This window comes from Tigriopus californicus, chromosome 8, assembly GCF_007210705.1.
Source record: "Tigriopus californicus strain San Diego chromosome 8, Tcal_SD_v2.1, whole genome shotgun sequence".
In the NCBI taxonomy this organism is placed as follows: domain Eukaryota; kingdom Metazoa; phylum Arthropoda; class Copepoda; order Harpacticoida; family Harpacticidae; genus Tigriopus; species Tigriopus californicus.
In genome coordinates, this window is record NC_081447.1 from 3,484,431 (window position 1) to 3,511,516 (window position 27,086).

The 27,086-nt window shown below is 46.0% G+C and overlaps 7 protein-coding genes across 13 annotated transcripts in view; 4 read left to right on the plus strand and 3 right to left on the minus strand.

The window, feature by feature from the left end:
- The window catches only part of LOC131884958 (transcription factor sem-2-like), a 95,215-nt gene extending 90,886 nt beyond the window's left edge, over positions 1–4,329 (plus strand). The window contains exons 3-4 of the mRNA XM_059232863.1: positions 3,335–3,565; positions 4,111–4,329. Of these exons, the coding sequence (XP_059088846.1) occupies positions 3,335–3,565; positions 4,111–4,248 (369 nt within the window). The 3' untranslated portion in view covers positions 4,249–4,329. The remainder of the gene's footprint in view (positions 1–3,334; positions 3,566–4,110) is intronic.
- On the minus strand, positions 4,321–9,986 carry LOC131884953 (protein MTO1 homolog, mitochondrial-like). 4 transcript variants are annotated; one of them, XM_059232852.1, is made up of 3 exons: positions 9,845–9,986; positions 7,780–8,924; positions 4,321–5,191 (listed from the first exon to the last, which is right to left on the minus strand). In XM_059232852.1, the coding sequence occupies exons 2-3, from the start codon at positions 8,892–8,894 to the stop codon at positions 4,345–4,347; spliced, it is 1,962 nt and encodes a 653-aa protein (XP_059088835.1). In that variant the 5' UTR covers positions 8,895–8,924; positions 9,845–9,986; the 3' UTR covers positions 4,321–4,344. The 4 variants fall into 4 exon arrangements, with proteins under 4 accessions (XP_059088835.1, XP_059088838.1, XP_059088837.1 ...); XM_059232855.1 differs by having other exon boundaries at positions 7,780–8,909; positions 9,845–9,862; XM_059232854.1 differs by lacking the exon at positions 9,845–9,986 and adding an exon at positions 9,605–9,745 and having other exon boundaries at positions 7,780–8,979.
- LOC131884961 (COX assembly mitochondrial protein 2 homolog) lies at positions 9,838–10,541 on the minus strand. Its single transcript, XM_059232867.1, has one exon. It carries the CDS (start codon positions 10,169–10,171, stop codon positions 9,848–9,850), a length of 324 nt encoding a protein of 107 aa, XP_059088850.1. The 5' UTR covers positions 10,172–10,541; the 3' UTR covers positions 9,838–9,847.
- Positions 10,542–11,723: 1,182 nt separating this feature from the next.
- On the plus strand, positions 11,724–13,376 carry LOC131884984 (male-specific lethal 1 homolog). The gene has a single exon (XM_059232897.1). It carries the CDS (start codon positions 12,169–12,171, stop codon positions 13,231–13,233), a length of 1,065 nt encoding a protein of 354 aa, XP_059088880.1. The 5' UTR covers positions 11,724–12,168; the 3' UTR covers positions 13,234–13,376.
- Positions 13,347–15,990, plus strand: LOC131884983 (splicing factor 3A subunit 1-like). The gene is made up of 3 exons (XM_059232896.1): positions 13,347–13,669; positions 13,904–14,202; positions 14,280–15,990. Exons 1-3 carry the CDS (start codon positions 13,384–13,386, stop codon positions 15,897–15,899), a joined length of 2,205 nt encoding a protein of 734 aa, XP_059088879.1. The 5' UTR covers positions 13,347–13,383; the 3' UTR covers positions 15,900–15,990.
- Positions 15,991–16,375: 385 nt separating this feature from the next.
- LOC131885168 (armadillo segment polarity protein-like) lies at positions 16,376–21,721 on the minus strand. Of its 4 annotated transcripts, none has more exons than XM_059233107.1 (9): positions 21,561–21,720; positions 21,168–21,262; positions 19,724–20,518; positions 19,383–19,531; positions 18,852–19,313; positions 18,454–18,760; positions 17,517–17,677; positions 17,310–17,379; positions 16,376–16,974 (listed from the first exon to the last, which is right to left on the minus strand). In XM_059233107.1, the coding sequence occupies exons 2-9, from the start codon at positions 21,211–21,213 to the stop codon at positions 16,760–16,762; spliced, it is 2,205 nt and encodes a 734-aa protein (XP_059089090.1). In that variant the 5' UTR covers positions 21,214–21,262; positions 21,561–21,720; the 3' UTR covers positions 16,376–16,759. The 4 variants fall into 4 exon arrangements, with proteins under 4 accessions (XP_059089090.1, XP_059089089.1, XP_059089094.1 ...); XM_059233110.1 differs by adding an exon at positions 17,148–17,227 and having other exon boundaries at positions 16,833–16,974; positions 18,852–19,531; positions 21,561–21,721; XM_059233106.1 differs by having other exon boundaries at positions 18,852–19,531.
- Positions 21,722–23,653: 1,932 nt separating this feature from the next.
- On the plus strand, positions 23,654–26,102 carry LOC131885349 (E3 ubiquitin-protein ligase RAD18-like). The gene is made up of 2 exons (XM_059233375.1): positions 23,654–24,545; positions 24,951–26,102. Exons 1-2 carry the CDS (start codon positions 23,859–23,861, stop codon positions 26,031–26,033), a joined length of 1,770 nt encoding a protein of 589 aa, XP_059089358.1. The 5' UTR covers positions 23,654–23,858; the 3' UTR covers positions 26,034–26,102.
- Positions 26,103–27,086: the final 984 nt, after the last annotated feature.

Here is a 27,086-nt window from a genome sequence, read left to right on the forward strand (position 1 = left end):
AAATTCGGTTCGGTTTGTTATCAAAAATTAGGACCGTTAACTTATTGGTGGACCCTCAACACAAACTTTATCATCGGCGTTCTGTCCTGGCAGATTTGGATTAAGGTATATTTAAACTTTACTCACCCTAAATTTCAGCCGTATGGAGGAACTCTACATGTTAGTTTAGGGGCCTATGGGTATTTGATACTCAGTGATTCAACAATGTTTGACAGAAATTATAATTTGTGCCCAGTTGTTACAAGTACAAAAAAATATTATCTAGATTGAAATCTAAAAAGTTTAGTTACGGTTGAACTAGATTTGAGGGTGCTCAAGCCTCTTAGTTGGTTAGCTTAAGCCAAACAAGTGAAATCATGAAAGGGATTCAATAACGCTTTCAAACTCGATGAGCATGCATATTATTTACTTATACGTAGAGCATTGGTCCCCTTCAATAAGTGAGTACCCCGATATCCTCCATTTCTCAATAGCTTTCGTCCATGTCCGTTCACCTTTATAAACAGATTGCAAAATATAATGAAGGATATTGCATTTCTGAGATCGGTACGACGTGATATTGTGTGGATCTAATTTGACACCAAACCAAAAAGGTGGGAAAATTGAAGAAAACACGTATTAGATGCTAGTTGGAATATTACAGGATTTTTTTTTAAGAAGTAGAACGATTTTAGACTATGATGCTATGACCATTCTTAACATGATTGAACTTTCCTGCTTTGTATACGTGGAAATTTGAGATGTAATTCCAGGCGTGATTGCCAAAACCACCCAAAAAGCAATCAAAAAAGATTTGAAACTGCCCGGTTCTATTTTTGGCACCATAAGGCAAAAAAACACGATTTGACTCACGGACCAGACTTTTGTCATCAGGATGGATGGGATGTTCCTACTTCTTTTCATAAATGATGAAAAAAGGAGGAGGGGGAGGTCCTCAAAAATCATTTAGGAAAGAAGGGCATTGAAGACGCCGAGGTCATCACATCAGAAAGCATGACCGTTTTGCTTCTTAGCTTTTGGGGTTGGTCAGGAGCGTGTTTACTGAACATGGAAGTGCTATCAACATGTATTCGCTTCATATCTTTTTTTAACCATTGGTTGCCGAGGTTGGCAGAATTGAAATATGGTTCTGCCTATTTTGAGCAGCTGTTGCTAAATTCGATTTCTGCTATCGCTGACCACAATTAAAGTATTTCCATTAGTGGAGTCGGCCTCCGTGTTCCATTACGCCCAATTAGGTCGACGCCGCCGGCGCCAAGTTCATATTGATGTTATCCTCAAACACGCCAATGCAGGAAAAAAATCCCAAGGATCAAGAAAGTGCTGGACTACGCCTATCAATCCTATCAGTCAACCTATCGCGGCGTCCAAAAGCATTTTAACTTAATTTCTAAGAGGCCAAAAATCAGACTTTAGTCGACCCAGGTAGCGTCAAAGTGCTTGGGTAAAACGAAATTAGCCCAATCATGGTCAGCCGTAGCAGAAATTAGATTGATCCAAAGGTACTCAAAATAGGCTACGCCACATCTCAAATTTGACAACCTAAATTCTTTTTGATTTTGTTAACTCGGCGTGTGTGTGTGTGAGCCAGTCAATAATTTCAGGGTTTGAATGAAGTCTCTTTGAAAAGGGCGCAGTGTCTAACCTGTTCCATTGCTCCATCCCAAACAGGGATCCAATATGAACAAAACTGGGTTTATTTTGAGGCGTAGGGTTACCTAATCAAAATTGCTCAGGGCAGATCAGTCAGAAATCGTTGGAAAATCGTTGCCCTAAGGCTGTACTCCTCTGTATCGGTTGAGCTTTGTATGCGTAGTCTTAGAATCAAAGGCTTTGTTTTCAGGAATGAATTATAGTATCTATTTTGCGCCGCACGAAAGTCCTCGCGCGTGTGAAACTAGCGATTACTCTAAAGAGGACATAATCATGTTCCAGCAAATTTCCTTGTACTTCCAACACTTGCCTCTCTCTATCGATCGATGTGAAGCATGGCAAATTACTGACAATTCTAAGGTTGCTCCCGATGTCACGGGTATTGTTCCATTCAACGATTCAACGCGTGTGTGGTAGCCTTCAGTTGTTATTAAAGATGACATATTTCTTGGGAAAATAGAAATTGGAAGACAGTTTTGTTTAAACCTATCTTATTCTTCCACCGTATCGACCAAAAACCTGCATTTTTTCTAGCTCCGCCATTCTTTCCTCAAGTCACCAACATATGTTTTTGCCTGGCTGACCTTTGATCATGCCTTTGGGATTTAGGTTTCTCTAAAGGTTGTGCCGTACAAAATGTTTTGACTCGTGAGATCACCCACTTTCATCAGGATAGTGTGAGGTTCAGGAATTGAGTTGGTTTGCTTGAGATGGTCAACAACAACATGTGATTGGTCTTGACTGACCCAATTTCAAATTAGTTGGTCAATGATGCCTCTCATTCCAGAGTTAAATGTTATGGAAGTGTTGGTCTTCATATATATTAGATATATCGTAGTTTGGGTTTCCAGATTGAGAGCGAACCAATTAATGCTTCATGTTTCGTTTTTTTGTGTGAGAAAGACGTGTGCAAGAAAATTCCTCCTTTAGTTAATATCCAACTTTGCCATATGCAAAAGTATACATATTTTAAGATCAATTTTGAAGCCTTTACAGATCTGCATTGACAGCTCATTCAGATGTGCTTTTTGCGGAATTAACTTGTTCTCGTGTCTTTGCCATGACGTATTCACCTTGACACATTTCACACCGGTGTCATGCCATGGTATGGTTGGTTAATCTAAATCAAAAGCTCTCTTGAGACTCTGTCATTTTGGAGAATTTCCTCAGGTGTTAGCTAAATCTCTCTGGGAACCCTTTATTTTGAGCACAAACTTACTTGTACGTACCCTTGGATAATTCCAACGTTAGTCGGAAAACGTTTTACTCTGAACAAATAGCCCAGTTTCAAGTCTTCCGCATCCGAGAAATGCAATTCATGGCACCAATTAAATCTTAAAATATTCTTCACACGCGTGTCAATCATTCTAGCCCAATTTTTAGACCTAGTTACATCACGTTCTCAAGATAAATGCAAAGGCTCTAAATAGTCTTCTCCATCCTTATTATTAGGTTACAAATGGCATTGGCACGCTTTGACTAAAAATAGGATAGCTCGATGTTGCGTTATAAATTACAACTCATTTCGAAAATTGCTAAATACTTAAAAGATAACCTTATCACATGCATTTTATATTTTAAGTGAAATATAAGTATAAATAAATCGTAGATAAGGAAATGAAGTTGACAAAAGTTACTGTGCTAGCAGAAATCATAATCCTTCCGTGTTGTTGTACTCCGTAGATGGATGTTCCGTTTGCAAGCCGTGGAATTGCGGGCTAAGATTGATGCCACACGGAAAGAGCAGGATATGCGCAAATTAGCGGCCATGGTTCAAGCCGGTGAAGAGGAGGTGTTTTTGAATCGACCATTACAAACCTTCGCCTTCAAGAACGACCCCGAAGGTATCTGCTATGACCGGACTGATAACGCGTTTGACGTGATCTTGGATTATTGGCATCCTTGGGAAAAGGTAATCTCATCCTTTCGAGTCTTGATCAGTAGTCTGAATCGATTGTTATTAGAATGATACGCTGAGGAATCTTGATAAGCTCATTTCCGGCCTATCTAGACCGGTTTCCCCAAGCACATTATGATCATCGAGGTGTGAGGAAGAGATACATAAGGTTCCCAGAAAGTATTTGGCCATTATATATGGAGGAATATTCTCGAAAAACTCGGCACCAAGCAATTTAGACTTTTAGTTTTAGTTTTAAGCTTACAGAACCAAAATGAATTGTTTTTTGCACGATAAAGCGTTCTTTTATATATCGAATTTTCGAGAGAACTTGCCTTCTAATTGGAAAAAGAACAAAAACTTTGGAAGATGGTAATCTTCAAGGTGCCGAGGGCGACAAGTACTTTTTAGAACTTTATTAAATTTCATCCAAAGAATGGAATGCTGAAATACCAAACGTTCATATCTAAGGGAGAAGCACATTTCTGCTCATCATTTAATTGTTGGAAAATTTTGTATTACAAATCGATTGACCCTTCTGTTATTATTTGTCATTTCAGGCCGAATTCGCCGATTACTTCGATAGGCGAGAGAAGCGGAAAGCCGACTACGAGGAATACTATAAAAATAGTATCATGAAGAAGGGTTTGAAGGATTGGGAAAAACTTCCCTATCCCGCCCCGACGAACCTTCTCTAATTCTTCTACCTTTGCACTCAGTAGTCTTTGAATTGAAGCAACATACATATGTAAATGAAAACTAACGGCGACTCTCCTGAATTTTCTTTAATCTCATTACGAAAGTGACTGCGTCTCAATAGGCTCTGGTATGTTTCCAAAAGCCTTTTTCTTGATGTATTGGAGCAATGCCAGCAAAGTGTGGGGTGTAACCCCCGGGATTCTCGAGGCAGCGGCGATCGTCGATGGTTTGATCAGGGTGAGTTTTTCCACTTCTTCATTCGACAGACCAAGTTTTAATTCGGTGTAATCCACATCAGCAGGGATTTGTAGGGCCTCGTCCCTTTGGATCTCTTCAATCTCGTGCTTCTGTCGTTGACAGTATTGCTCGTAAGTGATCTCGATCTTAAGCCGTTCCTGGAGACGGCGGGACTGGGTCAACCCCTCATAAATTTCGGGTAGGGCCTTCTCCAGGGTGTTCATATCCAGACCAGATCGAACCAGAGCCTTGGCACTCGTGTAAGCTTGACCTTTGCCAAGCTCTATGCCCAGGACTGCCTTCCAATCCCGGCGAAGTCGCGAGTCTTTGGAGAGGGCCAGAAAGTAGCGCTGGAACTCCCGATGGGTGTGACGGAATTTCTCCCGTCTTTCTGGACCCACACAACCGATGTCGATGCCCTTGGAGGTGAGACGGAAATCCGCATTATCTGGACGGAGATGAAGCCTGAACTCTGCCCGTGATGTGAACATTCGGTAGGGCTCGTTGGTTCCTAGTGAGGTGAGGTCATCAATCAAAACACCGATGTAACCCTCTGTGCGATCAATTTGAATGGGAGATCGGTCCAAGACACTGGCTGCCGCATTGATTCCGGCGATAAGACCTTGCGCTGCGGCCTCTTCGTAGCCCGTTGTTCCGTTGATTTGACCGGCGAAGTAAAGGTTGGGGATTCGTTTGGTCTCCAAGCTGCGAGAATTAGAACGTAATTAGCTCCTGAGTAGTGACGTACAAATTCATATCGTACGGTATATACAGTCACGAACTGCTTCAAAGTGGACAAAGAGGCAAATGACAAAACCATTTCTATTGGGCTTTTCAGTCCATCGAGAAGCGCCCTCTGTCTCGTCAAGGTGGAAGCAAACACTCGTGAACACCTTACTGCACGGTAAAGGATTCTCGCAATGTGACTCTATTTTGTCCATCTAAACTTCTAAAGCCAATCATTATGCTTCAGAATTGTAGTACTAGACAAGCTCAGGAAATTCCATGGTACATATTAATTGGCACAATTTCCAAAAGAAGGAATAAACAATTCAAGTTTTTTGTGGATGTACTATGTAAGATTGCCCTATCTTACAGAATTCAAGTGTTTGATAAAATTTCGTCTTGCACAGGACAGACCGGAGCAAAAGTTGCAAATTTTAAACAGCTTTCACCACATGACTAAGGGTGTTCTATTTCTACTCATTATTGAAATATCAAATATTTTTCCAACTGAACAATTCTGGATACCATGATTTGGAGTTCTTTCAAAGTATTGAGCAATTTAGAATGCCTACTTCATCTAAACTGCAGGATTTGGAAGGTTTCTCAGACAAATTGGCAATGCAGCTATTGTGCCATAATTAAGATTCTCAAAATTATGCATAAAAAGGCCCTCAATATGCAAACAAAGATGCAAAAAACAAGCCCAGAAGGCAAATAAGCTTCAAAGATGCTTTGTTATGACATACTAAGGTATTTTAAGCAATTTGTAAAGCTGGACCAAATTTTCTAGTAACACGCTCTGATTCCAATGGATCAGTATCTGAACAGTAATCTAAGACTTAACTTCCATAACAATCACAGGCGTTGTCAATACAACGTCTTTGACTTGTCCCCCATCAGTAATCAAAAGCCAGTAGGGACACTTCAAGTTTGGACCATTGGAAAACAGGGGAGCTAGGGTAGAGATGTCCCAACACAGCTCAAAACTGCATGGCATTGCACTGAAGTTATGGGTTGAACAAAGCTAGCGCCTTGCACAGGTACCTAGCCTTGTCTTGTACTCCTTTTCTGGTGTATTTTTTGAAGCCTACTCTCCAAGACCAATTGAATCTGATATTGATGGAAAGGTTTGCATAAGTATAAATAACTTAAAGTAATTTGTTAACAATTTCTTCATGTTGACCAGATTGAGGGGAAGATCATTTGATTTCAGAAGTTTTAGGAAGGCAATTTCCACAACAGGCTACCTTTTTCGGCCTGTTTAAAGTCCCAAGGGTTTAATTTGGCAATCTAGCTCCTTAAATCTCAAACTGTAGATCTATTTATTAAGAAATCCCCGCGTCTGTGGGTTTTGTTAGTGAATCTTTAGGTTTTGCGAGCTGATATTTGTGTCACCCTACCTTCTAGGTACTCTCCCCCTACGCGACCTCTGACGGCCAAAAACACTCGACTTGTGCCATTGTCTGTGTCCTCGGAAAGAGATGGCAGGCGGGACCCTGAATTGTCAAGTGCAGACATACGTCAGAGGTCTCATCAAAATAATGAAAATACAAATTTTTGGCCCATACAAAATGAGTCAGAAGAAGCCTAAGATTCATAAAATTGTGAAAACGTGCCAAAGATGCAAATGAAGGTTCAGCACAAAGATGCAATTAGAAGCCCAATACAAATTAATGTTATTTGCGTAAGTTTGAGAACATCAGTCATAATGCATTAGCATTAGTTCCTTATCAAAAAAACACCTTGATAAAATGTGGCATCTTGGAGCAAATCTCTTGTTCTTGGTCTGATTCCTCACTACTAGACCAGAGTGGTGCGAAGTACGCACAAATACAGTAATTCAAAAAGCAGGTAACAAGCTAATTTTATTGAGTGCCTAGAACTTTGAACATAAACCTGGACATTTGACAGGGAAATATTCTTTTTGATAGCAAAGACGAGCTATCCTATGAGCGAAACAATTTTTTGCTGACTTAAAATGTCTTGTCAAAATGTGATGTCCACTTTCAAGACGTTTTGTGCACTGCGCCGACTCATTGATTGCAACGTGATATGATCCCTTGGCTGGGTCATTCATGCCTTTGGCAAGTGTGAGCTTCGAGCTAATGATGTCGCTACCCCAACAACTCATTCAATGGAAGTCCAATTAAAGCAGACCTAACGATACTTCAACTTTGAACGCCTTATGAACTTTTAGCTACTGGTTATGCGTCCGTTTTGAGATTGAGAGAAACACGCTCTTCGTAGAAAATAGTAGTCCTCACAAGTCTTTGGAACTAAAGGTTAAAATCTTTTCATCTGTCTCTGTCTGACAGGCATACTTGAAATGAATAAAGAAATATAATGAAAGGGCTGGCATGGTTTGGTAAACTTGCCTTTACCTTCAAAGTCTGTCCCTACACGCACGAAAGTAAAGAAAGCGTCAACTCTAGGACTAACTCGAGGCATTGAGGATTCAAAAGTAGGCCTTAAGGCAAGCGAGTCGAATAGCTATTGTTCTGTTCCACTCACCTCGCATAAGTAACGAACACATTACGGTCAATATTTGAAAATTCACTTTCAATTACCTTGGTTTAAGCTCTCTTGGGTCGACGTAATCATACTCGACCCCATAACCAGGTTTTGCCAAACGAGCGTGTTCCAGCCCTGGGATCTGATTAACTAGTTCCTGTTGGAATTCCTCGGGCATTGTACAACTGATTCCATGAGGATATACCATATTCGAGTCCAACCCCTCGGGTTCCAGCCAAATTTGGTGGTCCCGATCACCGAAACGCAACACTTTCGATTCAATCGAGGGACAATATCGCGGTCCATTGACTTCTTCCTGGACATGACGATTCAAGTGGAGACTGTCACGCACAATTTGATTCACTTTCGGGTTCGTATGGGTCATATGACACGATATCTGATCCTCGGGCTCAATCCAAACCCGTTCATTTAAGAAAGAGAACGGCTGAGGCGGACAATCCCCGGGAAACGATCGCAGTCCCGTCACATCAATAGAGTCTTGATACAATCTGGGAGGTGTGCCCGTTTTCAATCGACCCAAGCGAAATGCTAACCGCTCCAATGTTTGGGCCAAGCCAATCGAGGGTTGATCGCCCATGCGACCCGCCGGCATCACTGCAAAACCGATATTGATCTGACCCCGGAGAAATGTGCCTGTAGTGAGAACCACCTTGGCGGCCCCTACTCTCCGCCCATCGGCCATTTCGATCCCTTGGCAGTGTCCTTGCTCATCTAACCACAGATCCTCCACTGATCCTTCCAACACGGACACGCCCGTTTGGGCAAAGAGAGATTCTTGGAGATGGCGTTTGTAGAGTTTGCGATCGATTTGAGCACGAGGTCCTTGAACTGCCGGACCTTTGCGTTGATTAAGCATCTTATATTGGATGCCGGATTGGTCGCAGATGCGGGCGCATAAGCCGTCCAAAGCGTCGATCTCTTTCATCAAGTGACCTTTGCCGATACCGCCGAAACTCGGATTACATGACATCTCACCGACGGCATCACGTTTGTGGGTGACCAAGAGGGCGTTTAAACCCATGCGAGCGGCGGCGGACACGCCTTCGGAACCGGCATGTCCCCCGCCCACTACTATCACGTCATAACTGAAAGGGCGGGTGCACCAAGCCCGGATTAGCGGCAAGGTACGACGGGAGAGCTGACCCCACATAGTGTTTGTATTGAACTGAGATGGATTGAACTGCGATAGTGTCAGTAAAGGAGTCCGATATTTGGCTTAACCATGGCGTGGACGTCTGGAATCAGAACGGGGACGCTGGATTCGAGCAGGAATAATTTGGAATTGAGTGACAGGATGGCGTTCTCCTGCCAATGAGATTGGCTCCCGGTCGTTACAATTAAGCATTGCACTTTTTAGCTTGATCAAGCGATTGGATCAAAAGTTATGGCCTCTCGAAGATTGCTAGTTGTGGTCATCAATTACCGGAAAACGGCTGGTTATGTACTAAACTTTGAAAGGATTTCACCTTTGACCTCAGCTTTCAATCGAACCAGAACTTGAGTTATGTCATTGTGGCCAGCGGGCGAGAGTCTCATTGGAACAAGACTGCCATACGTGAACTCAAATCGGGATTTTTATGGCTCGACGACCTTAGCGTTGACGTCCTGATTCTCGGCGTTCGTGGCCATTTGATTGCCTTGAGTTTGGATTTCAAACTAGATTAATTTCAAACTGGACCCTCGGGGACCCAACGATAAATGATGTTATCCATCCGGTGGGCACTGCTCTCATGACAGCCCTAGGAAATAATTTCTCTAGTGTGCTTTCGAACTTCGGAACTGGTTTAGTCCAGCCCTTCATGTCATCCGAAGTCTTCCATCGGCCTAAGTTAGCCCATTTTGAAAGAGATCTCAAATTACCATGGCAGTTTCCCCGAAAACGGCAGTTTTTTTGTCCAAATTGGGTCTTGGCCCCCGAGCTGCCGCAGCCTAGGCGTCCCCAGGCCCTAACCACCGAAAGGGGGTTAGGTTAGTTCTAAATGCTTACTATGGTGACTAAAAAAAATCTTGGGCTGGAGAATGGCTCCATTTCTATCCAACCCTTAATAAAATGGCCGCACGCCTTAGGGCCAAATATCGGTGAGGCTGACTAGCTGTTACGGGTTAGTTAGGCGTGTCCCGTTTGTTCCGTTTGCTTTTGATGCTTTCTAGGATCTCGTCCAAACTTCGTTGCCGGGTTTCTTGGGTTTGGGCTTCTTGCCGGCGCGCCCGCTTTTCGGCCGCGTCGGCATTGTGTTTTTGGTGGCGCGCGATTCTTTCGGCGCGGGTGCAACGTTTCATGGCCATGAACTCCTGATCACAACTCCCGAATAAGCGGGTCACCAAGTAGCGCTCATCGAAGCAACGATACATGGCCTCGATGATGCGATTGCACTCGTCCGTATGCAGATGCGGGCTTAACGGACCCGATTGCCGGTCCGAGCTCATGCTGACCAACGGCAGAAGGAACGGGAATCACGGCGCCCCCATGGAGTGATTCTGCCCGGGCTAACTTTGATGTGCTCTTACGACCCCTCCAGGATCTTGGCCCCGGTCAACAGATATATGGATAGATGGATGGATAGATAGATGGGCCTTGCTGGGCCAGAGCAAGGTTAGAAATCCAGGATAAACGTTATTCTCCACCGATTAGTTGGCGGAGCTCATTTTTTAACTTTGTTAGAAATATGTTATAAGGTTTAGATAGAGACTTTAAGGGTTTTTAATATCGTGTTAGGTTAGGTTAGGTAAGGTTAGTTTAGGTTTTATTAGGTCAGGTTAAGATTTAAAAAAAGTAGTACCGCCAACTAATCGGTGGAGAATAACGTTTACCGAAATCCAGGCCTACCATGCTTATCCTCAGGGTGACTGTGTTGGCACAAGATTGACATTTTTTTGGACCCATTTAACCATGTCGTTTATTGGGGATGAAAGGAATGGCTTCGCCTTTCCCAATTGTCACGTTGGTGGTGAGTCTAAATCCTGAACTGAAGCAGAACTCTGGCCATCTGACAGGTGTGCAACGTTCCATGGCCTTAGTCCGGGCCGTAGTTTTTTTAAGCCATCTGAAGACCAAGGTACTCAGAAACTGACAGCCAGAGCTTTTCCTGCCTGTCAAACAATCTCAATCGTTTACTGCCAGCTGCTGCTCTCTTGATTATTCCCATGGCCGTTTTGATCACAATGCTCATCATGTCAAAGGCCCAACTGTGATTTTGAAGGTGGGGATGGTCTAATATTGTAATTAAGCCCTGGTCGCCCTGATTCTCAATTTAGCAGCTGATACCCCTTTCATCTTGGTCAGCTACCGCCATCCAGCCTCCCTCTGAGTTAGGCCGTGTGGCCAATCTAGCCAAACCACGGGAAACCGAGCAGGACTCAAGAGGCCAGTTAGTGATGGTTCAGAATTCTTATGGGGACGAAGATTAGCACTGGAATAAAATCTGCTTTTCGGGCAATGAATCCCTTTTCTTGACTAAGCATTAAACTTTGGCGACTTTGAAGAGTCAGACTTTTTGTCTTAAGATCACTAACTGTCCTTTTCTTAAGAAGTTGGCGCCCTTGGCCTTGATAGGGACAGACAAACAAATGTGGAAACAAGAGAATATGGTCTAAGTTGCTAGATTTTATAGCATGATATCAACATCCTATTGCTTATGGATTCTGCCACACCAACTTTTCTTGGGATATTTTTATATATTGGGATATATACAAACTGAAATCCGTCTGATCTTTTAATCAACAACTCTTTTAGCATGAAAATAGCACATAGTACTAGACTTCTTCGTACAAACTTTTGTGGACAAAATAACCGACAAAAGCGTGTATCAATAAGGTGGTTAATTGAACCTCCAAGTAAAATAAAATTGGGCCAATCCCTGTATGATCGTTAATTTCAGAACCCTCGATTCATCAGTGCTGTCAGTGATAGGGCTTACGCCGCGGCCAAGGGACCCCCAGGCCCTTGCAACGGAAAGGTTAGGTTAGGTTAGATTACTTCCACAAATGGCAGCACTGACTGTCTTGAGAATCGAGAGTTCTGAAATTACCGTCCATTCCATACAATCCCTGCCATTCAGTAACCAAGGTCCTTCATAGAAAAGCTGTATCAGGAATATGCATGCATGCATGCGTATTGGAAGGAGAGCAAAACACCTTTTTTTCAGAACAGCCCGGATCCAATCCCAATCCAGTATATTTCCCGAGTCTCCAGCCCGAATCTATCCGGGAGTCATGCCTAATTTGAAGAAGCAAGGAAGCAACGTTGTTGGGCCACAGCTGATTTGACTGTGAAACAATTGTGAACATAACAACAAACCGAATCGTTGGACCCCCGTTTCTGGCCGACGCCCGTACCCGACCAGCCAGAACCCGTTGAATCCGGACCACCCGTTGTCCATTTGGAAATCCATGGCTGGGCTCCAACTGGCCATTCCATCCACCCCATGATCGCGCCCAAGGCCCCCATTGCCAAAGCTGGGACGCGGGAGCGGGCCATCCGCCGCCGGCGCTCCGTCCCGCCGCAAGCCCGCACCCTCCGTAACCCCGGCCAACTCCATGGCGATGAAGCTGAACTGGAAGTGGTACTCAATCCGACGCCCGTTAAAGGTCCGGATCTCGGCCCACCCGCCACGCCCCCGGGTCCGTCAGCCACAAGGCCGGCCCATCCCGGCGCCCTGGACAGTCATAAAGAGAATCTGGAGCTGAAATCCCTCCTTTTGGCTCAATTGGACACGATTCAACGTCAAAGCGAGGATATCTGTCGCAAAGATCGCCAACTTCGCGATTTACAGCGAGAGAATGGCGATTTAAAACGGCGCCTTAAGGACTTGGAAAGAACGCGTAAATCTGCGATACTGGAGGGAACCGAGCCGATCGCCGCCTCCAGCACGCCTCAATCGCAACCTCCTCGGCCCCGATCGCCCCAGTTGGCCTCACGTTGGGTGGAACCGCCCATAATCGAAACGGAAGAACTTTACTATTGTAGTGCGGGTGAATCGTTTGTGGCGCGGGAACGCGAAGAAATCGCCCACATTCGGGCCCACGCCGAAGTTCCGGCTTGGCGGGCCCGCCTCTTGAGCCCCAGTCGCTCCGGGCCGGCGGAAATGGGCGAGGATTTGACGGACGCTCATTTCTTGAAACGCCATGCCAAATTGGAGGCCGATGAAAAACGCCGAAAGCGCTGGGATATCCAACGCATCCGCGAGCAAGTGACGATTCAACGCCTCAAGGCTCGCTATGAACAGCCGGATTACTTGTTCAAGCCCAGTGGGATGGGCTCGAGCGTTCGTCCACCCGCCCCGGACCCGCCCACCGAGCGCGAAACCATCTATCCGGATCCGGAGAACATTACCCATGTGTGCGTTCAAGGCACCATTCCGGTGTGTGCTTTTGGCTTGCCCTTGCCCAAATTGCCGCCCCAAGAATTCTCAATCCCGTGGTTGAGTCCGGCCTCGGTTTGGCATGACCGGACGAGTGAAAGTAGCGATGCCTCCGGGCCAGTGGGCTAGTGGACACCAGCTAAAATTGTGTAGACTTAAATACATACCTTTAATAAAATTACCTGTGACCTGACCTTTTAAGAAAATATTGATATATATATATAAATATTCCTAGATAATCTTATCCTCAGCTTGCCGATTTAATTTCAGAATTGAGTTATGCCGCCCGTTCCTTTGGAAGAGGGTGCGGCCCCGTCGGTGGGCATTATTTACCCGCCCCCGGAAGTCAGGAATATTGTGGATAAAACGGCCAGTTTTGTGGCTCGAAATGGACCCGAGTTCGAGTTACGGATCCGTCAGAACGAGGTCAACAACCCCAAGTTTAATTTCTTGAACTCTGGCGATCCTTATCACGCCTACTATCAACATCGGGTGAAGGAAATTCGTGAAGGGAAAGATGACCCACCGCCTCAAGAGAAACCCGCCAAATCGAGCACCACCACAGGTAATTGGCCGTCTAATCACTTTATATATTATGTAAAAATCGATTTTTTTTATCCCCCATTTTTGTTTCTGTTCTCTCTACTTAGGGAGGAAAAAGTTTATAGAAACCAAGCGTTGACCTTTTGTTGTACTTCGACAATTACCCCTTGTAACACAGACAGAGATGTTAATTTCTCCAGTAATATTCCTCGTAACCTGACAGCGTTATTTTGATTCTTACCTTTTTTCCTTACAGCATCTTCGGAGGCTGTGAAGCAAAAGCAATCGGAGCTGCTAAAGCAAGCTCAAAAGGAACAGGAACCTCCACCCCCCAAAGATCCACCCCCAGAATTCGAGTTCATCGCCGATCCTCCGTCAATATCGGCCTTTGATCTGGATGTGGTCAAGCTCACGGCCCAATTCGTGGCCCGAAATGGTCGCCAATTCCTCACCAATCTAATGAACCGCGAGCAGAGAAACTTTCAATTTGATTTCTTGCGACCTCAACACTCTTTGTTTCAATATTTCACCAAACTTTTGGAACAATACACTAAGGTAAGCTCAGACATGTTCAATAATGACTTGTGTCCCATTAGGAACAGCTCTCTCATTCTGTCCCGTTTCCCGTCCAGGTCCTAATCCCGCCCAAGGATTTGATGAAGAAACTCGAGTCGGAATCGAAAGACGAGAATCTGATCCGTGACCAAATTGATTATCGAGTGCGTTGGGTTAAGCATCAAGAGGCCAAGAAGCAGAAGGAAGAGGCCGAAGCCGAACGGGAGCGCGTTTCCTACGCCCAGGTGGATTGGCACGGATTTGTCGTGGTGGAAACGGTGGACTATCAACCTTGGGAGGTGGGCAATTTCCCACCTCCCACCAACCCAACCGATGTGGGGGCCCGGGTTCTCATGCAAAGACGCATCGATTCCGACCCTCAGAGTGCTAAGATTAAACCTCAAGGGGAATCGGCCAACACTCAGGTCGAAGACATGGATGAGGACTCCTCGGAAGAAAGTAGCAGTGAGGATGACGAGGAGGAGTCCGACTCTAAAACCGATAAAGGCCAGCCCAAGCCACCTGCCCTGCCCACACCGGGTAACGTGGAGGTTCGGAAATACGATCCGAAGGCGGCCAAATCTGCCAAGAAGGTCGATCCCACGAGCCAAGAGTTCCTCATATCACCCATCACGGGTGAGCGCATCCCCGCCGATCAGGTTCAAGAACACATGCGTATTGGCCTTTTGGATCCGAGATGGGTGGAGGAACGGGACAAACAGATTACGGCCAGAGCGGCGGAGGAGCAGGTGTACGCCCCAGGGCGTGCCATCGAGAGCAATCTGAAGCAATTGGCCGAGCGGCGAACGGATATTTTTGGTGTGGGCGAGGATGCTGCCTTGGAGGCCGCCATCGGTAAGAAAATGGGCGAAGAGGAGAAACGTGAGGAGAAAGTGACATGGGATGGGCACAGTTCATCAGCCGAATCCACCTCCAGAGCCGCCAGAGCCACCATTAGTATCAGCGAGCAGATCGAGCAGATCCATCGGAGCAAAGGCCTTCTGCCTAAAGAGGGCGAAGGCGGGATCGGTCCTACAGCCTCGGGGCCGAAACCTGTGGAAAGCGCTCCACCCCCGCCCCCTCCTCCCATGCGTATGTCGGCTCCGCCTGTGCAAGCCGTGCCGATGTCGGTTCCTATGATGCCTCGACCCGTGGCTGCTCCGCCTGTTCAAGCCGTCATGATGGCTCCTAACCCAGGTCCTCCCGCCTTCTTCATGGCTGCCGCGCCCCCCGTTCAACCGGCGCCTCCGCCTTTCCAAATGGCCCCAGAAATGATGATGGGGGGTGGAGGAGTGCCTCGACCCGATATTGCGCCACCTCCACCCGTTATGCCACCCATGGAACCTGATGAGCCACCCAATAAGCGACCACGGGGCGAAGATAATCTCATCCCCGAGGGCGAGTTCATGGCACGCAACCCGAACCCAGTCACGTTCCATATTTTGTGTCCGATCATCAACGATAAACCCGAGTGGCGCTTGACAGGGCAGAGCATCGCTCTGACCCTCGGCTTGGGTGAGACGGTGACTGCCATGAAGGGTCGAATCCATGACGAGACCGGATTGCCTCCGGGCAAGCAGAAGCTCCAATTGGACTCGATTTTCTTGAAAGATGGCAATACGCTGGCTTATTACAATGTGCGACCCGGAATGGCCGTGGGTTTGCAGATCAAGGAACGAGGTGGGCGCAAGAAATGATCACTCCCGGCTCTTTTTTAGAGAGACACTAAAATAATGTTGGGTTGTTGTGTACATCCATCCCCTGTTAAATAAACGATAGGTGTAAAAATTTCGGTTCACCCAACCAAAAGGGTCTTTACCTCAAAGTAGGGACCCTGAATGCTTGAGAGTCTCTGCCTTAATGGAAACGAAACCACTCTAGAGAGAGGTCTCCTCAACGCTCTCACAAGTTAACCATAATAGAAGCAATCTTTTTTTGTGGAATGCATCCAGTATCCACATGATATCGGTATAACCATTTTTTCGCAGTATTAGGTGCGCACGAGCGAGGTCTCTAACTGTTAATGGATGGTGAGAAAGGAAGTCTCCCGTACGAAACTGTCGAAGTGGAGGAACTAGAGGCAGATAAGTGGGTTTGAAATTGATATTCATCAATAGTATTAACAGTTGAGGCATTAATCCTCATCGTCAACGAGATCATAAAGGCAAAAAAATGGTTTGACAAAAGATATGTATTTCAAATAGGATAGTGTTAACTTTCTACACACAATGTATATAGTACGTACGATAACCGACAACCAATAAGGGCATCTCTAAAGAACCGAAATAGACGGGGAAAGGGGGGCTGTGATTGATTCAAGATTATTATTTACAAGTTCTGGACTTGCCAAGAGAGGAGGAGCGTTGTTAAAGTTTGGTACACTCGAGAACAGTCCATGAAACAAAATCAACATGCGATAAATATTTGTAAGTACTCTAAAGTAGCGCAGAACTAAAACAAACTAATGAAGATAATAGCAATAATGTTGAATATGGGGGTATAAAGGTGATTGATCGTTATGGAATAATAGCAATACAAAACATGTGTGACATCTTAATTACAAGTCCGTGTCGTACCAAGCCGCCATTTGGTTGTTGTCTTGCGGAGGGCTGGGCAGATCCGGATCGTAGTTGACATTATCGCCGCCGTGAAGCGGCGATTGGCTGCTCGTATCGCCTCCTCCTCCATTGTTATTCGCATACAAGGACCCTCCCGAGCCTCCATTGAGATCCAGTCCGTGCATGGCATCTATTGGTGGTATCCCATCATATCCTGTTAAAGAGCAATAACAACCATCAGATCCCACCACTTTAACCACATGGAAACCAAAGTCATTCATTATTTATGGGTCACGGCACGAAAAGTGAGTGCGTGTTAATATTGACTGGGAGGAGTGAGTGAACAAAAAAAGGGGATAACATTGACACACTACAGCAATCCGATACCCATTATTATCGCCTCGGAGGCATTCTTGGAACGATCATGGCCCCGTTAGGAAATACGAGAGTGCCGTAAAGCAAGCGGTCTATTTTCATGTGGTAAAAGACGCAAACAAGATGAAACGTGATCAAAGAGAGAGAAAAGATGAACTGAAAGATGGAACTGACCTTGATAACTGCGGGGACCACTGGCCACCGATCCAGGGCTGTAGGGATTCTCGGTTTGACCCAGGAACTCCTATTGAATGAGGGTGGAACAAAACGGAGAGAAATAGTAAATAAGGAATAATGCATGCCACAAGAATGAACTAAACCATGGGAAATGAACTAGTGAAACGGAGTGAAATTGGTTCCTCAAGACCAAGGGACACGTACCTGAAGGTCACGTGGGGGCAAATCTCCGTTCCATAATTCGTGATTATTGGGAGCTTCTCCACGTTGATACAGCGAGCTCTTGAGCTCTTGGGACAATCGCTTGGTGTATTCCCCTCCTTTGTCCTCGGACATACGGAAAAGAACAGCAGCGGCGTATGTGGCTACAAGGGAATATGATGAATGTTGAACCAAAAGTTATTCGATGAGAGGCCGAAAAAATAGGTCTCGAGGTAGAAATAATCATAGGGTATTTACTGCAGCAAGGCAAAATGATATTTGATATGTAAATTTGCGGGAGTGTTATTGTTGAAAATGTTTCAAAGAACACTAACACAGTAACAGGCAAATGTAAACGTCAGACCTCAAGTGGAGTTTTTGAATGGCAATATTAGCCAAACAGCGTAAAATCATTGTGAGTCTTTAATGTGATACCGCAAAAGAAATGTTTAAAATGAGTTATACTTTCATGAATCACTTTTCACTAAAGGAAAAGTGCAAATAACATTAAAAGGGAGTCCAATGGATGACGGCTTTTGTTTACACTTTAAGATAAGTAGGGATCCAAACAACACGCTGTATACCAAAATCGCAGATTTGTTGAGGGCTCTGAATTAAACCAAAGGTCAGCATCTTATACATTATGAACCATTTAGAATATTAAATAAGTTTTCTTTTCCATTTTACGAACTGATAACCCGCTATTGGGAATACTATTTCTAGGAGGAAGCTAGCACCTAATGTCCAACATCTAATTTGAATCGTTACCTCTGGATCCTCTGTCAAAATCAGTTCAGGTTCAAAGGCAAAATCAATAAGAATTATCTTCATAAAATGCAACATTTTCAAAGGCAGTTAGGGTCTCAAGATATCATGACTACCCATAACCGTGTTGTGTTGCCCAATAAAATAATAAAAAGAGCTAAAACGTATGACTCACCCACACCTTCATTCCGGGAATGAAGGAGTTCCGTCAACGGAGCCGTGGCTCCTTCGCTTTCGATCATTTGAGCGCCTTCCTTGTCAGCTGCTAGCTCACAAAGAACCCCAGCAGCCACGCGTTGGATATTCTCGATCTCGTTGTAGAGAAGTTGCACAAAAATCGGGATCACAGACAATCCGCGGATAATGGCACGATTATTGGCTTCTCGAGCCAAAATATGGAGTGCTCCCACCGTGCCTTCGACAATTTCCTCCATACGAACGCCATCAGCGTAAGATCCGGCTGATTGCCCACCACGGTTCCGCTATTATAACGAGAATGTGGTCATAATGAAGCTCAGGGATAATGCGTGGTTAATGGGAAAAGACCCTAAAGTCGGATGGAAGTTAACTTACCCCTTGAGTGTCTTGGAATGCTCTAATGAGGAGATGAACCAATCGCGGAATCGAGCCATGTTCTCTCAAGGGAGCACTGTTGGCGGGACACAAGGCCAGATTTCGGATCAGCCCAATGACGGCCTTGACCAAAGGCCATCGCGATGGGGGATGCATGAGTCGCACGATGGTGGGAAGACCGCTCTGCAAGCGAACCGCATTCTGAGCCACTTCACATTCAGGATGTCGTGAGGTCAGATGTCGGAGGGCACACACTGCGGGCTCCGTGATCTCTTCTCGGTCACCAGCGGCGATAATGGTTCGAACTAGGGCCTCAATCCCGCCCACTTGACACACCACCACCTTGTTCTTGTGGTTGTTACAAGTCAAATTGGACAAGATTCCGGCCGCACATGTCACGATATTCACATCGTTTGAGCCCAAAAGTTGGACCAGACCCTGCATCAAGTTGTCCATGTTGTCCTGGAATGGAAAGGAAACAAGCTTAAAGAGAGCCCCAATACGGGTGGGGTTTGGCTTGAATTGACTTACGATTTTGGTTCCAGCATCGGAGAGATTCCTTAAAGTCCACAAGCAGTTTTGGACGAGCCTTTGACTGGCATGGCCGAGATGAATGGCCAAAGCTTGCATACCACCCGCATCCACAATGGCAGGTTTATTGCTCGAGCATACCGACAACACTAAACGAACAACAAGAAATTCATCAATTGGGAGCTTCTCATGAGCCGAGGGTAGATCGATACTACAACTGGGCTCGGTGAAAACTAATTGCTTCTATTTTTTGATAGCAGCTACAATTTGTAATAAAGCACTTTACATATGCTCTTGCTAAACAAAAGCAACTTTTCGAGCCGGATAGTTGAAGAATGTACCTTTCAAGACCCGGGATGTGGTCCACAAAAGCTTCTCGTAATCATAGGATCGCATGATTCGGACCAACTCGAGTGGACCTTGACTGGCCAGAATAATGAGCTTGCTCTCTTGATTACCATAGGCCAAGATTTGCAGGCAATCCGTGACAATGGCCAGGAATTTGACATTATTCCGTTGAAGCAGAGCCACCATCTTTTGGATGCCACCAGCCAATCGCACGGCCATTTTGGAGCCCTCCTGGTGTAACAAGAGATTATGCAAGGTGGTAATGGTGTAGAAAAGTACACTCTCCACGGGACTGCTCAAGAGCTTGACCAAAGCTGGAATCCCACCGGACTTGAAAATGGCCAGGAGTCCTTGCCTGTGATGGCTCAAATTGTGCAAAGTGCCCACGGCACCTTTGGTGGACTCGAGATCGCTGGAATTGGACAGGGCCTTGACCAAGGCCGCCACCATTTGCGGGCTGTTCATAATGGCATGTCGGGAGGCCTCCTTCTTCGACAACTGGTGAACCATCATGGCGGCTTGGGAGACCACCACCTGATCCTCGTCGTTCAGGAGTTTGATGAGCTCGGGAATGGCGCGCGTGGCCAAATCCGCATCATCTTGGTAGTTGATAAGGTTGACCACGGCGTGCTTCAGCATCTGCGAGGGCTCGGCCAATCGCTGCACGGCCGTAGGCTGGGCCGGGTCCAATTGGGTGGAGGGGATCTCAATCCCCTCCTCCAGGGTCTCGGGGAACATGGCGGCCCGCACGCGTTGGGAACGCGTTTGGTTCAGCTGCTGGTTCATTTCTGCAAAACAGGAACAATTGCATATGGTTCAGGCATGATGCCCCCCATAAGATGCCCCACATGAGATTTTGACACGGCGAATATAATCGTTGGGATCCGGTTAAGACTCTCGTCTGAGGGCGGATCTGATCCAGAAGAAAGGCCAATGGTGCCAACAAAGCACCCTAAGAAACACGGCTGATCGACATCGATCTTAATGGGGAAAACCGCGAGTTTCCACGGCTATTCATTGAGGCTTATTTAGACATAGCGGGACCTAGCGCAGTGTGTTGCATTGTCATCCCAACTCGTTGAGGAGGGGCCAACCAGAATGGATGAGACCCATAAGGCTTTTTTTTTTTAATTTTTCCTGGGCTGGCTCACAGTTTAACTGCAGAACTGCATACGTACAACGGTATAACACAAGGCTGTCCTGATTGATCTGGACGGTTTATCCGATTAACGGCGAAATCGAAGGGCGAGTTTTGTTACCAGCGAGCTAAACTGATGTGCCAAAGCGAAAAGCTATCAATCAATTTTGATTAGTATTAACACCAGCCCGTGGAAAAGACGTAGAAGTGTCATGTTTTGGCCTTATGATTGGCCTTCTTCGGGCGAACATGAGTCAGCGAAGCGACGATAAAATCTAGGCGGGGTGGATGGGGCTTACCATCGACTTCTTGTTGGGTGTAACCCGGGGGATAAGTGGCCTCCATGTTGACGGCGTCCCACTCAGGGGGTGGGGCCACAAGCACCTTCTTCAATCTAAAACAAAAAAACCCGCATGAATCGACCGGCCCGCTGAAAGCCACATGACACATTATACTATTCAGTCCTCCCACTGCCCGTGGGGTCCCAATGTCGGCTGGGCCCGACGAACGTACAAATCGGCAGCCCCACCCGCTATGGGAACTCGCCCACCCCATACAAGCCCCCCCTGGCCCCCTGACCGGCGATCCCAATCCGGAGCTCATCCCCATCCATTGATCTAGGTAGGTAGGTCGTCGGGCTGGACTGGGGATCGGGGTTGGAGGTGGCTAAGCAGGCGCCTAGGTCAACTTACTCAATCGCCTGGAGCGGTTAGTCTGGTGGAGTAACCGAGGGCGTGGCGGAGGCGGTATCAATCCCCAAACGAGGTCACCAATGGTTCCAGTGTTATTGACTCCTTCAGCCAGATTAGGCAGGACCTGCAGGATCAGCGGGCTCTTGTTTTGGCCCAGAACTGGCCAGCCCATATTTGAACGGACTGGAAAGAAGTCAGGGTGACTATAGGCACGAAGAGTCCTCATGCAAAAATGGGATGGGACTGATCGCCATGGGGGGGGGATGGGGGAAGGGGGGCGGTTGACTAGAGCGTCCATGGCTGGCTGGCCATAGGTGGGAGCTAATAGGGCCAGTATGCCAGATATGATGGGCCCAGACTTTTCGAGCGTTGTGATCAATCGACGCTATACTACCCTAGGAAGAACTCTAGTTTGGCACTCTTGCGTCGGTAAGTTTTATCATAGAAGAGCCTGCCAGGTCTCACATCGCTGGGTCGTTGTTAATTCGCTTCTGATGGGCACACTGGCCTGACCTTTGACCTCGTGTAAGAATAACGCGCTGGACCAATTGGGCCTCGGCCCAATCAGCCTAAGCGGCGCTAGGTCCAAAACTAGGTCCAGGCTAAATCACGCTATTTTGGCATCTGAGGCCTAAGAGACGCATCCTCTCAAGACTATGAACTGCTTACTTATGTCACCTCAAAAGCTTGAATGTGCTTTGTATGACGGATGTGATCGTCTGAAATAAAGTAAACATGGTTCAATTCCTACGCGGGCCGGGGGTCTGCTCTGCCTGCCTGAATGACTTTGATCATGCTCTGACTAGGGTTGGGTCGACCAGTCCCAGGGAGTATAAGGCGCACAAATCAACAGTATAGTTGACCGACCGCTGGAGGAATGAGAGGAATGGCAATAACATCCAGGTTCATTCTCATGTATTTGTATGACTCATTCTAGTTGGGCTAAACAGATTGAACATCAAAAGTCACGGGCTATACTTTATTTAATTTAGCAAGATACAAAGGCATGGTCATTGTTCATTGAATTCAGGATTATGGTTTGTTTCACTGGAAATCTTGAGCGGTCATGCGTAAATCCAAATTCAAGATAATTTGGATGGGGCCGGCCCGTCATTGCTCCTCGGAGGTACGTAGAGGCAGCCCAATAATATTCTCCAGCCACGGACTTCTAGAGATGTGGGCTGTGAACGGAAGCCAAAATGTTGTATCTCCTAAAACGTTCATCTTATTCCAAACAAGTACTTGATACGACCAGAAGATCTGGTTAAAGAGATGAACGTGGCCAAATTTGAGCCCAAAGCTATGCTTGTGGAACTCAGGAGGTATGGTCAAAGCTATGTAGCAAACAATACATAAAGGCCTAATCTTGGTCAGCTACATAAACTTTTGACAACAAGACTTTGAAACGATTCACTTTACAAGTAAACGATATAAAAATGACCAACCTTTATTCAAGGAGATCTGCGTTTCTTATTTTAAGACTTTAATTCGAAAAGTGGCTCAGAGTGGCTGTGACCCAGAGCAGGCCAATTTGGCAGGAAGCTCGTTTGCAGTCCATATTTCTAGAAGTCCGTGCTCCAGCCAACGGATCTGGAACTTGATGCGCTATTTATAATGTTTGGGACTTTCTTAACGCTACTAAAAAAACTATGAGAAGAAACTTTCATTGATTTTAAGTTTGGAAAAACAAAAAGTGACAATATCTTGAAATACCTGTGTGTGTGTCAAGCAAATTGTACTTCAATCCTTTCTTGTTATCGAATAGATGATTAGCCATAAGTCTAAGATATGATTATCATCGTCAAAGCCCAGGCATGCAACCACCCAATTCCATTTCAGTCAACATCAACCTGTGACATAACTCAAGATAAGGCACAAATACCTCTTACACTAACTAGACTTGAGCGTCATAGAGTCTCTCAATTGTCGGTTCAAGGTACACATTGCGTCAGAAATATTGGGGTTATATCCTTGCTAAACAACAACAGAAATAAAATAAAAAATCCGTTAATTCATCCCTCCATTAGATTAAGTCACCCCTATGCTTGGCTGAACCACGTTCTCAGACTGGCTCAACCATAAAATTGAAGATTTGATCGCTTCCAAATCCACGAACTCAACTTTTTGAGGGTAGCGGATTTTTCATTTGACCTACCTCTAACTCATTGGCCTTCCAATTTCCCCACCAAAACATGACCAATCACAAAAGTCAGACCTTCTCTCAATCATGACGGACAGACATCGATCCATCGGCCTTGGACGGAGTCTGACCCGCCTCTGAGGCCAGCCTTGACCCCCATGACCGCCTTGGCGGGATGTCCCGAGGCCTGGACCGCCCATGGTCCGGATTGGGCGCAATTGGCCGAGCGATTGCGGTGTCGGATCTGCTACGACCTCTACCAGGCCCCCGTCATCACGGGCTGTGGCCACCATTTTTGTGCCCAGTGTATCCGTAATTACCTCAACTATAAACCGCAATGCCCGTTATGTTACCAGGACACTTTCGAGGCGGATTTGCGGCCCAATCGGGATTTCCAGGCCATTCTCGAGCTTCTCTTGGAGCGTATCCTACCGCAAATGGCCGCCCAGACCCGAATCTCTGCCCCTTCGGCCCCACTCCCACCGGGACCGGCCCCGCCAGGCTCGGCTCCCACCTCGGCCCAGACCGCTCCCGCTGCGTCGGACGAGCGAGGGGCGTGTCCGGTGTGTGGGGTGGCCATTCCCCGGCGAAATTTAAATCGCCATGTGGATGGATGTCTGGCTTCGGTCCCAAGGGTGACGGCCATTGGGCTGGAGGAGAGGTCCGAGCCCGTATCGCCTGCCCCGGTCTTGAAGCCCGTTCAGAAGGTGGTGTATCATCTGTTGAAAGACGCGGAGCTGCGCAAACGTCTCAAAGAGCATGGATTGGACACCAAAGGCACTCGGGTAGCCCTGATCAGTCGTCATCAACGATTTAGTGTCTTGTGGAACACCAACTGCCAATCCGTAAGTAATGGGATACTATCTCGGGCCCAGTTGTGGTACTTGAACGGAATTGGGTCCCACCCATTAGCGCGATCGAGGACGTCTCCCAGTATGTGTGAGACGAAATGCCAAACCTAACTTTCCTAAATCTTAAAAAATAAATAGCTAAACTTCCCTGATTTCAATCCAGATGAATTAGGTTTACTTGGCACATTAACGCCTATTTTAAGTCTTTGGGAGTTTTATACTTTATATAAGAGTATTATCGAACACCCATTAGACCTTTCGCCACGACCATGCTTGAAGTCGTCCTTGATCGCCCAAAAAGTTTTCGTCCAAGTCCTTTCCAACCCAGCCTTACCCTTTGTAATGGCTCGATACTTACCATAACACGCTTTCATGCTTCTAATCCGAATTTTGACTTAGACTAAGCCTGTTTCGAAGCTCCAAATCGTGATGCAAGTTGATCGGGAAGAGAAGTTGCTCAAACAGGCACGATCTGGGACGATTCGCCCGCCTCAATTGAACTACAGCCGAAATACCGATCAAAAGGAGATCGAGTCCAAGTCTAAGGATTACTTACAAGCCCATCGGGGCCAATTCTCGGATTTAATAGCTCAAGCCCGACAGAATCAAAGGCGGACGCGGGTCCAAAATCCCGCTGCCCCAACTGCCCCCAATCCTGAGCCCGTCATTCACGAAAATACGGATACTTCCGACTCTAACGAGGTATGCATACTCGCGGAAACGCCCACAAAATCGTTGAACTCGTCTCGCAACTCCAGCATGATCGATTCTTTGGATCAAGGGATCTTGGAAAAACCATCCCGGGCATCGAGAAAGGAATCCATTTTCTTTCAACCCACGGGATCTAAGGCTCGCGGGAACCTGTCCCACAACTCCAGTCTCGTGGATTCCATGGATCAAGTAACCTTGGACAAACCTGCCCATAAAGCTAGTAAAGAATCCGGACGAGCTCAGCCCACGGGATCAGTGGGTTCAACTATATACGTGACACCCAAGCGAAAAAATGCCCGTGACCTAATGCAAGATCTGTCGCCCAAACGGTTGAAACAGAAAAACATCGAGTCTAGTCTCAAAAAGGGAACTCCCAAATCCGGCTCGAACAAATCCAAATGTCCTGTGTGCGAACAAGATGTACCTAATGTTCATATGAATGCTCATTTAGACCGTTGTTTGAGAACAACGGCCTTCACGCCTTCCGAGGACGAATTCATGGACTCCATGATCGAAGATAGTGATAGCGAGAAATCGAATCTCGATTTAAGGAATCTCGCCATGCGGACTCAGAATTCTCGACGAGCCAAGTCGAGAGCCATTTTAAATGTGACCCAAGTGCCTTCTAGTGATGAAGAGGATGCCAATGATTTCGTTGCGGATGAAAAGGAAAATGCGACAGTTCGAAGCCAACCCTTTGTAGGCAAGGGCAAGGGCATTGGCAAAAGATCGACCCGAGTTCGAGGGTCACGTACCCAAAAAGCTGTATGACCACAAATTTCGTTTGAATTGACAGTGACATGGATCATAAAAAACATGAATATAATTTTCTGAGTATAATAGACCTTTGTCATTCAGGTATTCAAAATATGGATTTTATGAGAAGAAAAAAATGAAGCCATTGGCATTCGTAGATTCTCATTCTCAAAGTTGTTGCCATTTTCCTACTTTTTTGAATATTTGAATTCTTACCTTAACTTTGTTAACATCTTATAAATTGGCTTTTAAGATTTTTTTTTCTCTTCTCTGCCAAATCTTGCAGTTGGGATGCTAGCGTCGGAAGGTTGAACGCGTTGAACCTCGCCCCACTAGCGTAGCTAGCCATCAAATCTTCCACTATATAGTTCAGATAAGTATTGTCGTGTCGTATCAGATTGGTTCTGTAGGTACTGTTAGCGTCTAAAAGTTTCTTTGAGAAAGGTCTTAGAGAAGAATTGACCCAGGGACTTCTCTCATGATAAGAAACTGTGCCAATGCTTCCAAGTCACTTATTTAGTTCAGTGTTTCTTTACCGGATAGCGGTATGCCGTTGAATAGGCGACTACTTAGTGTTTCAGTTGGTCAAATTTAGTAAATGCAATTGCAATCCATGCCAATCACAAAGCTCAAACCCCAAAGCTCATTTCACCACATTTGAAAACGTACAGATGGAGTCAACCCAAAGCTCAATGAGCGAAGTTTTATTCCATTCAAGGCTATGTTACTGTTAGGAGCCCAAGAGTAGATTTGATCTAGGACCTATATCGGACTACTACAGTTTTGACCGCTTATCCCGCAAACTAATTTTGCATAGACAGCATAGAAAGAGATAACTACATTACTAGTAAGCGTCTGGGTGCCGCAATAAAAATGATGAAAAGGAGAGGACCTAAAGTGGAGCCCTGTGGGACACACGACTTGACATCATGCATTTCCCTTAGAGATGCCTCGACCTTAACAAATTGCTTCCTGCCTCAAATGAAACTTCTTAGCCAATTAAAAAACCTTACCTTGGAAACCAATCGCATGGAGCATTTTAACTAAAAGGCCATGTTCTACCCTGTC